The sequence below is a fragment of the Hibiscus syriacus genome, unplaced genomic scaffold (genome assembly GCF_006381635.1).
Source record: "Hibiscus syriacus cultivar Baekdansim isolate YM2019G1 unplaced genomic scaffold, ASM638163v2 tig00112124_pilon, whole genome shotgun sequence".
Lineage (NCBI taxonomy): Eukaryota > Viridiplantae > Streptophyta > Magnoliopsida > Malvales > Malvaceae > Hibiscus > Hibiscus syriacus.
This window is the reverse complement of record NW_024063258.1, coordinates 240,824-251,534: the sequence shown is the minus strand read 5'-3', so window position 1 is coordinate 251,534 and position 10,711 is coordinate 240,824. Positions and strand designations below refer to the sequence as shown.

At 32.5% G+C, this 10,711-nt stretch overlaps 1 protein-coding gene across 1 annotated transcript; it reads left to right on the top strand.

Annotated features, from left to right (window-relative positions):
• The first annotated feature begins 3,057 nt into the window (after positions 1-3,057).
• Positions 3,058-6,052, top strand: LOC120174792 (probable ribosome biogenesis protein RLP24). Its single transcript, XM_039181538.1, has 5 exons — positions 3,058-3,158; positions 4,007-4,103; positions 5,119-5,232; positions 5,320-5,456; positions 5,542-6,052. The coding sequence occupies exons 2-5, from the start codon at positions 4,023-4,025 to the stop codon at positions 5,714-5,716; spliced, it is 507 nt and encodes a 168-aa protein (XP_039037469.1). The 5' UTR covers positions 3,058-3,158; positions 4,007-4,022; the 3' UTR covers positions 5,717-6,052.
• The last annotated feature ends 4,659 nt before the right edge of the window (positions 6,053-10,711 follow it).

The window sequence follows — 10,711 nt, the reverse complement described above, 5'->3', positions numbered from 1 at the left end:
TCTGAATTAAGAAACTCTGAAATGGTTTAAAGTTATATATCTTTAACAAAGTAACATGATTTAAAACAAGGAATTTGACTTTACCCAGAATATACACTCAAACACCGTACCCTACTCTTGTAATTAACCAATATAACATTTTCCTTTCATAAGGTGCGGACAACATGGGGCATCCTTTTGCATATGACATTATTATACTTTTTATTTAAGACGTTCAGTGATGATAATGATCTTCACATATGGAATGTCGAGTAAGTGAATCTAGTTTAGGTCAGTTGCTTGAAAATTGAACTCTAAAGATGAAATTTTTTACTTTCAACAAACACCTAGACTATAACAGGTTCTTCTTGACAATCTTAACAAATTAAATCCGTAAAACTGAGCTATTCCACTAAGGCAATTGGTTACAGAGGAAACTCGAAAGCCCTGGCTTTATGAATAAATTGTATTCAAACCATGACATTGCTCGGACACTTGGCAATTCGGTGTTTGCTCCACTGCTTTTTTCAGGCCGAAGACTTTGTGATGAGATGAACCCTTCAGTTAAACCTGATAAAAGTGATTATAATGTTAAGCTGTCCCTCTAAAGTAATTGGTTAAACGCCCCGACTTTATGGATTCAGCTAGCCAGACAATGGAAAATTAAATTAAATTTATCTGAGCAAGAAATTTTCGGTAATGTTGGACTAAGGGAGTTAAGGAACACCTGTTATAGTTGACTACACACGAGCACTCAAGAATTTCATTTTTAGACCGATATTTTTTTGCACTGCCTTCGTTAGAGGAGCCTACAAAGCTTGAACAAATGGAAGATTTCAGAGGACCGAAATAAAAGGTCTAGTAATTGATCATGCTAGTTGCGTCATTTTGTCCGCACCCAATTGAAATACCAAAGCATGTTGCAATAACACAAAAATGACATTTTTTTTATGGCCGAAACCTTAGGTTAACCTAAAGCCAACTCATCCCTTTGAACGTTTGTCAAAGAGCTGTAACTCTGAAAGCATTAAAAGAGCTATTGATTCCTTTGATAATCTTTGAACTCATGTTTATAATTTGATTTAATTGCGAACAATATTTTACAGAATTTTCATCTTTTTCCCTCCTAAAACAAGAAAAATGAGAAAAATATTTCCAAACAAAACAGTCTCAGATTTGAAATGTCTGTAAAGCCAAAGCTCGAAAAGAGAATGGGGGCACGATCGACTCCAGGGACCAGATTAGCAGACAAAGCACGAGACTCCATCCAAGAAATAACACATAATTCATTCATGTTGCATGCATCTTAGACATACTTAGGTGCATCACATTCATCATTTTAGCATATATGATTTTTTGCAGCTTTTAGAGTCAAGTTTCGACTTCAGGTTGAAGGATATTCGATTTTCATTCTTGTACTTGTAGATTATATGTTTGTGTAAATTTTAATAATATCGTCTTATTTTATTAATGCAGTCACATATTTATTTAGAGATTAATATTTTCTGATATCTTCAAGTTATATAAATGATCTTATCTAATTTTCATATATATTAATTTTAACGAATAAATAAATTAAAAAATATTTTTTTCTTAATGTTTATGGAGATAATATTACAAAGGGTTAACTACATGAAAAATCACTTATGTTTATGTTTTTGTTCATTTTCGGTAATTGATTTTAAAAAAAAAAATATCATTTTTTTTAAATAAGATGTGGTCACTCCGAGTTTTTGCCGTTAATAACAATAAATATTTTGATATAATCACATATTTGATCATTTTATTTACATATTCTCTCAATTTAGTCATATTTTAAATAAATTAAAATAAATTTAATCATATTTTACAACTCTGAGTTGGCTTAGAATTTTTTCGATTCGAGTCGTGTCAATTTTTGAGTTTCTATTTAAATTAATTATAATATTTATAATATTATGATATTATTTGATTCCAATTTAAATGATCTTTTATAACCATATACAATACATGTGTATTTCTTCATATTTTTTTTCATATGTGATATACATTTATGAAACAAAGTCGGGAGATTCAACTCAAACTTGAAAATCAATTCACTAAATACTAATTACTAAAATTTTTGAGTTATTCGAGTTGTATTTTACAACTCGGTTTGAACTTGAAATTTTTTCGAGTCGAGTTGGGTTTATGAAATTACAACTCGAAGTTAATTCGAGTCAAGTTTTCAAGAGTCGAGTAAAAAAATATGTTCTTCGAGTCGAGCCGAATTTCACTCACCCCTAATGCCACATGTCACCGTTCTGTTAGAGGATTAACTTTCATAAACCCTACTCGACTCGAAAAAATTTCAAGTTCAAACCGAGTTGAAAAATACAATTCGAATAACTTGAAAATTTTAGTAATTAATAGATTGATTTTCAAGTTTGAGTTGAGTCTCTCGACTTTGTATCATAAATGTATATCACATATACAAAAATATGAAGAAATGCACATGTATTTTATATGGTTATAAAGATCACTTAAATTGGAATCAAATAATATCATAATATTATAAATATTTATAATTAAATTTAAACAGGAACTCAAAAATTTGACTTGACTCGAAAATTTTTTTAAGTCAACTCTGAGTTGTAAAATAAGACTCATTAACTCGAATAACTTGAATTTTTTATCGACTCAAGTCGGCTCGATCGAACGCTCACCCCTACGTGGCATGATATGTGAAATAATTCGATTGGATAATTAAATTTATTTTAATTTATTAAAAGTATGACTAAATTGAAAGAATATATAAATAACATGAACAACATGTGTGATTATATCAAAATATTTAACTTTTGTTGACGACAGTTAACTCTTAATTAAATAAAAACGAAAGTGATCATATTTTAGTTAAATAAAAACAAAAGTGACTATATCTTATGTTTTTCAAAATCAATGATAAAAAATAAGCAAAATATAAATATAAATATTTTTTCATATAGTTAACCCTATTACAAAACGATAATATTAATAATCGTTTGATTATTATTATTATTTTTAATCGAAACCTCAAAATTTTGTAAGGCTAATAGTTTACCCTAAACAGAATGCTATAAAAATTGATCGACCTACTCTGATATCTCTTCACTCATCCCCGCCGCCAAGCAAGTATCTCACCTTGATCCAAGCTCTCTTTTTGCAGACCATAAAGTTTGGTAAATTTTTTAAACCCTAAACATAACTTGAAGACATATTTTCCTACTTTAGCCACGAGATTTTGAGTTCTCTGGTTTCTGCCTCTGCGGAACTCTGCCATATTTCATTTTCTTCTTCGTTCCTACTGCTTGATACCTTGTCTCTTTCTGTTTACTTTGTTGGGAAAGGAGCTTTTTCTAAAGCTATCGGTATCGCCTCTATTTTCGGAAGCGCTGTTAATCGCTGCTTCCATCTGCTGATATTGAGGTCTTTAGTGGTGGAGGATGGCTCCGGCGCGATATAGCGACGGGATACCCCTAACTATTTCCAATTAGGTTTAGCGTTCACTGTTAAAAGTAATTTTATTTCACTTGGATAATGTAAATAGGTTGAGTTTATTGATTGAGGTTTTCTAGTCAATGAAATTGAAAAACTGAAGAATTATAGGCATGGAAGTATCAGATGTTGTTATACCGAATTCTCTTATGATGCTATTGTCAATTTATGCATTTAAGTATGTGATACCCATACCCCGTAACTATTGCTGTTTAGTCTTTTTATTCGATGATTTCTGATATTGCTATAGTTATTTTTTGTTTAAGAAACTGTACTTTGTTATAAATTTATAATTTATTTGATAACAAGATGAGATTGGAGAATACCCCTTAGCTATTGCTAATTAGTCTCTCCGTGTAAATTCCTGATGTTGCTATTGTTATTTTCTGTACTACAAATTGTAATTTTTTGATTAGTTTGAGAACAAGATGGGATTACAGAATGCCCCATAGCTATTGCTAATTAGTTTCATCATGTAATTACTTCTGATGTTGCTTTTGCTACTTTCTGCTTTGGAAATTGTATTTTTTAGTTAATTTGAGAGCAAGATGAGATTGGAGAAGTGCTGGTTTTGTTCTTCCACTGTATATCCGGGGCTTGGTATTCAGTTCGTTCGCAATGATGCCAAGGTAAATGTTTCTCTCTTAATTTTACATTTATATTCCAAAGTCATTGTTTTGCCTCTATTTAGTTCTTTTCCACGTTGGCGTATAATATTACACATTTTGTTTGATGCTAAATAGACTCGGCATTTGTCTAGTTTGTTGACAATGAGAGAGGTTACCTTTCTGTCTTTCTATTCAGTCTTAGTTACTCTTAATGTAGTATCCTTTCTGTCTTTTTATATAGTCTTAGTTACTCTTAATATAGTATGCACTGTATATATCAACAGCCTGTAATTTTTTACCTGCTACTGTGTGTATATGCTTGGTGGTGTGGAGAATTTAGGGATGGGCATGGGCTGGGTTTCTGGTCAAACCGACCCCAAAAATTATATACCCGAACCTAACCTGAAAATTATACACCCTCCACCCGAACCCGACTCTCCCTTTTGAGATTAAACATGAATCCGACCCAACCCAAAATAATATATTTATAAAAACATATTACTTATATTCAATAAAAAATAGGGATTTAATTGAAAAAATAATATATAGAGGAGTCTTATTGCAATTATCCCTAAATATATAAGGTAAAATTACATTTTTTCGGACTGAGTCGGGTTGGATATTTTCACCCTAAACTTGAACTTGACCCGATCCGACCCGAACATAATCTCTAAAAACCCGACCCGAGCCAGACCTATTTTTCACCCTAGTGGAGATATATGCAGTTTTCAATAAAATTTAGCTGTGTTAATGTCATGACGGATTAATGGCATCAACTAAAATCATTTATAGAACTATGTTCCCTAATCCAAGTTATTCTTGCTGTTGAACCTATCAGATGGTCTTAGTGGTTAAGAGAGTGTTGTTCTCCCTAGAGGTCCTGAGTTTGAGCAGTTGCGCATGCAGGGTGTGTGTTGTCAAATGTCAATGGTTAAAAGATATTCTGAACATATACTACCTTGTAATCACTATTCAGAAAAATGTTTTACTTGCTGTTTGGACTGCTTTTAATCTCTGGTGGTTCAAACTTTTGCAGATCTTCCGTTTATGCCGATCCAAATGCCACAAGAACTTCAAGATGAAAAGGAATCCACGTAAAGTAAAATGGACCAAGGCCTATAGGCGTTTGCATGGAAAGGACATGACTCAGGTGATAGCATAAGGCATCAATAATCGGTAACTGCAGTTGCATAAGTACATTGCTTAAACCAAATCTGTTTCTTTTCTTTTTCACCAGGACGCCACATTTGAGTTTGAGAGAAAACGTAATAGGCCAGAGAGATATGATCGAAACCTTGCAGAGAATACTCTTAAGGCCATTAAAAAGATTGATAAAATCAGATCAGATAGGGCATCTGACCACATCAAAAGCAGGTTAGTTTGCACTTCTGTTTCCTATTAAAAGATATTTTAGCATGTTGTTTGCTTAGTAACCCATCGATTTCGAATCTTTTTCCAGGCTTAAGACGGGCAAAGTCCAAAGGCAGAAAGAAGCAAGGAAGCAATTGGAGCAGGATATTCACTTGGTCAAAGCTCCACTCGCCCTTGCACAAGATTTATCGCTTCATCTTCCAAAAATCAAAGTCAATGTGTCCCAATCCCAGACAGAAGAGAATCAGCCTATGGAAGAGTGAATTCGGCTCTGTTCTTCCGCAGCATGGTATTTATCCGCCACCTAAATTTATTCATGCAGCTCTTCACTCGAGCGTCAAGTATCCTTTTATGTGTCTAACGGTCCAGAATTTTGAATAGCATAGTTAAATGTTTGTTTTGATCAGCATATATGGAAAACTTGTTAAAAACAAATTGTGAGGTTTGTTTCTCCCTTTTAGATGGGATGTTACATGTGCTTAACAAATAATTTACGTATGTAGCATGATTTGGATATCTGACATGTCTTTCTCCAATTTAAGTTTTCATTTGGAGTTGAACCCAGTTGGTAGAGTACAAAGCTTTTAATCTTGGGGTCATGGGATCGAGTCCCACGGAGGGTAATTCATAATTCGGAGGTCGCCCACGGAAGTTGCTCTCAACCTGGCGTTGGGGGCAATCTACTATCCTACCTCCCCCTTACCCCATTACATATGGGAATAAGGGTTAGCTAATTTTATTTGGAGTTGAACCCATTAAGTGATTTCGGTGGTTAAAGGGAGTGTTGTTTTCCCTCGAGTTTCTGAGTTCAAGCAGTTGGATCTGTAGTATGTGTTGGGTGTGTATTGCTTATAGATTTTGTAGTTTTATAGATCAACCCTTAATTGAGCTTTAAAGTGGCGTAGAATCAATTCTAATCAATTATACAAAGTGTAGCAGCAAAGTTGTAATGGTGCGCTTTAAATTTGGTTGTATTCTATTTTTGGGATATAAGTGGAGATGATTTTTGTATGTCATCTCTGTAGATGTGCTATAATTATTAAATGGTATTATGCGTGATTAATTAATTGGCAGGCATATTTTATTGAACGAGTTAGCATTGGGCAGGGAAGCAAAAGCAAAATGAATCTCTTAATTGTAAATTCAATGCGTTTAGGGATTTCAATTCGACGGGTTTTAATTTGATTCTATAAAGTTGTATTTTTGTTTTCAAGTATGGGTTTTGATTGGGATTTGTGAAAAATGTGGTTTGATTGAGTCTAGGATAAAAAGTATTTGATCTTGTTCAAAGTAGTAGTATAATTTTCTTTATATATTTAGGAATAATTATTATAATATTTCTTTATTTTCTAATTATATTTTCATTTTATCTAATAAGAATGATAACTTTTTATATTTACCAAAACGTGTGTTTTGAATTAGGTTTCAGGTCGGGCGCAATTTCTTAAAATTTAAATTAAATCAGATGTCTTATTTGAGTTGAATTGAAGTCGACACAAAAATTTAACCCCTTCCGGCTCTTTGGCTTACCTAAATGCATTGCATGCTCTCTTTAAATAATAATGGTATTTTTATTTATTATATGTAAAACCATTTTAATCTTATCATCTTTTATCTTCTTTAGTATTTTTTTTCGAAAATAATTAGGATATTTCATTTATTGAAAGCCGTATCAACAAACACCTTATCAATTACAAACTGAAGAAATACAATCAAGACTATTGAAAATAAAATATAACAATGATCTCTTAAGTGATAGTTTGATCAACGAAACCATTAACAAGTGAAGTTATGACGTATATAAACTGAACACAACAACAGCTTCGAGCATCAAAACATGGAAGAGAGAAACTTGAAGAAGAATCAAAATGGCCAACGAAAAAAATGATCTCCCTTTAACAACAATCACATCTGGCACATATATGTGATAACCAACGAATCGCCTTGTACAAATGAACATAAAAACCAGACATCGAGAAAGCAACCAACCATGTGTTCAGTAAAAAACAAAAGACTAAATTCTAGAGAATAATGTCAAACGACATTACATTTAATTGTAATGTTTATAAATTTTAATTTATTTTGTTGTTAAGTATTTTTCTGCATAATGTGTGTCTTAATTAAATTTAGGTGATGTAGAGCATAAATGAAATATACAAAATCAATTAATCTAAGTTAAAAAAGGTAATTAGCGGCGTTTGTTCTAAAAACGCCGCTATAGATATCAATCTTTTGCGGCGCTTGTTTCAAAAATGCCGTTATAGATCTGACCTTTTACGGTGTTTGTTCAAAAAACGCCGCTATAGATCTCAACCTTTTACGACGTTTGTTCCAAAAACACCGTTATAGATCTCGACCTTTTGCGGCGTTTGCTCCAAAAATGCCGCTATAGATCTTAATCTTTTGTGGTGTTTGTTCCAAAACGCCGCTATAGATCTTGGCCTATTGCGGCGTTTTTTGTTTTCAAACGCTACTAACTTTAGCGGCACTGGTATGGATGACGCTTTTTGCGGCGTTTTTCCTATCACCGCAAGTGCTTTTAGCAGCGCTTAAAAACGCCGCAATAGGACTAAAAAACGCCGCAATAGGATTAAAAACGCCGCTAAAACTCTGTTTTGCTATAACGAGTTCTAAGAAATAAGGAGTGGTGTCTGGGTCTTCCATTGAAGCCGAATTTCAAAGTCTAACTAATTCTATGTGTGAAGTTATGTAGATCAAATCTTTGTTACTTTGAACTTAATATTCAACTCACTGCTACATCGATCATCTGGTGTGACAATACCAGTGTGATTGCTCACACTGCTAACCCGGTTCATCATGCCAAACTTAAACATGCTGAGTTGGATTTATGTTTCGTTAGGGAAAAGGTCGTGGATGGATCATTTCTGATCAACTATGTTCTTACTTTTGGCCAAATAGTTGATGTTCTGACTAAGCCTTTGTAAGCTCCTTTTTTTGTTCGACTTAGAGAACATCTCAGAGTCATTTCGGCAGAAGAAATAAGATTGTAGTTTGTTAACAATGTTTTTCTACATCAACAATTGGAAAATTCTTGAAGAAGCTTAGAAAGGGAGACAAACAGGAAGTATGTTAGTATTATCAATATGATGAGTTGTGCAGTTATACAAGTCAATGTTTGTTATCAGGTTTCAAGGTTAGTTAGGTTTTTGTTATATAAGTAGTTACATATTGTTGTATAAATACAAATGATTAGTTTGATTAAAGTTGAAGTTATGATTATGAGGTTTATTCATAAATCTTTCATAAATACATCTGGATGTCGGACTACAAACACTATTTGAATGTCTACATCATATGCTTCGATTGATACCATATCTAAAACATACTCACTCAGCAATAGGAACTCGTGCTCACATTCGAACATTAAGCAACTCAAATGAACTAGGTGTACAAACTGTTCCCTCGAGTCATTCATATGGGACTCTTCGATATATGTTTTGTTGAACTCAACCAAAAATAATGTTATATTTGTAACTCCGACCCTATCTTGACGATCTCCCAATAATGCTTACATTACCCTTAAGAAGGATGGTAATACATTTAAATATATGTTGGACTACCTTGCATTTGTCTCAGGGTCCACTAGGTTGGTCATCGAGATCAGGTCATTCTCACTCGTACATAAAAGTCAATAGTACAATATTATTAGAGCCTCTCAAATGGGATCTCACATGGTACATCCGTCGAAACTCTCAGCATATCGCACACCAGAAGCACAACAATCGAATTCGAACTGTGAAAATAAGCTACCTCCCCCATCTTGGCATCCCAAAAGGTCTGTATCCAAAAGAATCTAGGCCAAAATCATCATCACAACCATCATCATTGCGAGAGACTTGACCCTCGTATCTACCCGTATGACCATGACATGATTCATCAAACATAGTGAAAAATTATGCAATAGAAGTATACAAGGAAACATCATCAGAATTTCAGTCTTCTTCGAATGAATGCAGCTTAAACTTATGAGTTTGTATTCACTAGAAATCTTATTATGACCATCATGCTATCTAGAATCGACTTAATTTAAGCTATGATATCACTAAATGTAACATCTTAAACTCGATTTGATCAAACCAGAAAATTCAAATGTCACAAAAAATCATCGAAGTGACTAAATTTCCTTTTTTTTTAAAAAAAAAAAATCAATATTCACAATATTTAAATATAATCTTCTCATCACAATAAATAAAAACAAATATTAGTTAAATATATAACACAACATCACTCGAACATGCATGTTGCAAGATTGAAAATCAAATAAATATTTGGTATGTAGTGGAAGATGAAAAAACGAGATGAGAGACGTGATCTTACTTCTTAAACTTAGAATTATCAACCAAAAAGTTTCCCATCTACTATTGGTTCTTGAGAAAATAAACACAAACTAGAAGAGGCTTGACATTACAATCCAAAAACAAAAAGATGAAATTCTAACCTAACCCATAGAAAACAAGAAAGTAAGCTAAAAATCAAACTGGGATGATTCTGGACGAGTTTCAAAGATTAATCTAGACTCTGCACAACTTTATAACAAAGTGGTTAAGCTCAGTGACCAATGTTCATTGTTAATAATTTCTTTGGTGAGATCACTCAAGTTTCTTTCTTGTTTGTTGGCTACAAAATATTTCCAAAAAGGGTAAGAAAATCTGAATTAATCGCTATTCTTTTCTTTTCATAGAAGATTCAATGTTTTCATTAAAATCTTAAATAAACAGTATAATAATTAATAAAATATGTATTTGACTCAGTGCCATTTTTATATAAAATTTAGAGGGTAAGGTAGGAACCAATCGATCTCAATTGTTAAAGGAATAATTTTTATCATTAAGGTTTCAGGTTCGAGCACGTCGTTTGCTGAGGTGTTTGAGAGTTCATCGTCAAACGATTGAGTCTTTCAGACAAATATTATCTTATAATCACCCTAGACTGATAAAATAATAGATTAAACGTAGTCACTTTATTTTTTATAAAATGTCAAATAATTTAAAACCGATTATCATTTAATTTATTTTTATCAGTTTTCAATAGAAAAAAAAAGTACTTCTAAATCTCGATCAGATTTTGGATTCAGAGATATTCAGAATTCAAAGGTTTTAGGCTAATTCCCATATATTTTATGAATAAAATTAGGGGTTAAGTTAAAATAATAAATTTTTCGAGGGGTCAAAGTAAAATAAAATTTTGTTGAAAAGAATTAAAATAAATTATTACATTTTGGAGGAGTTAAACATAAT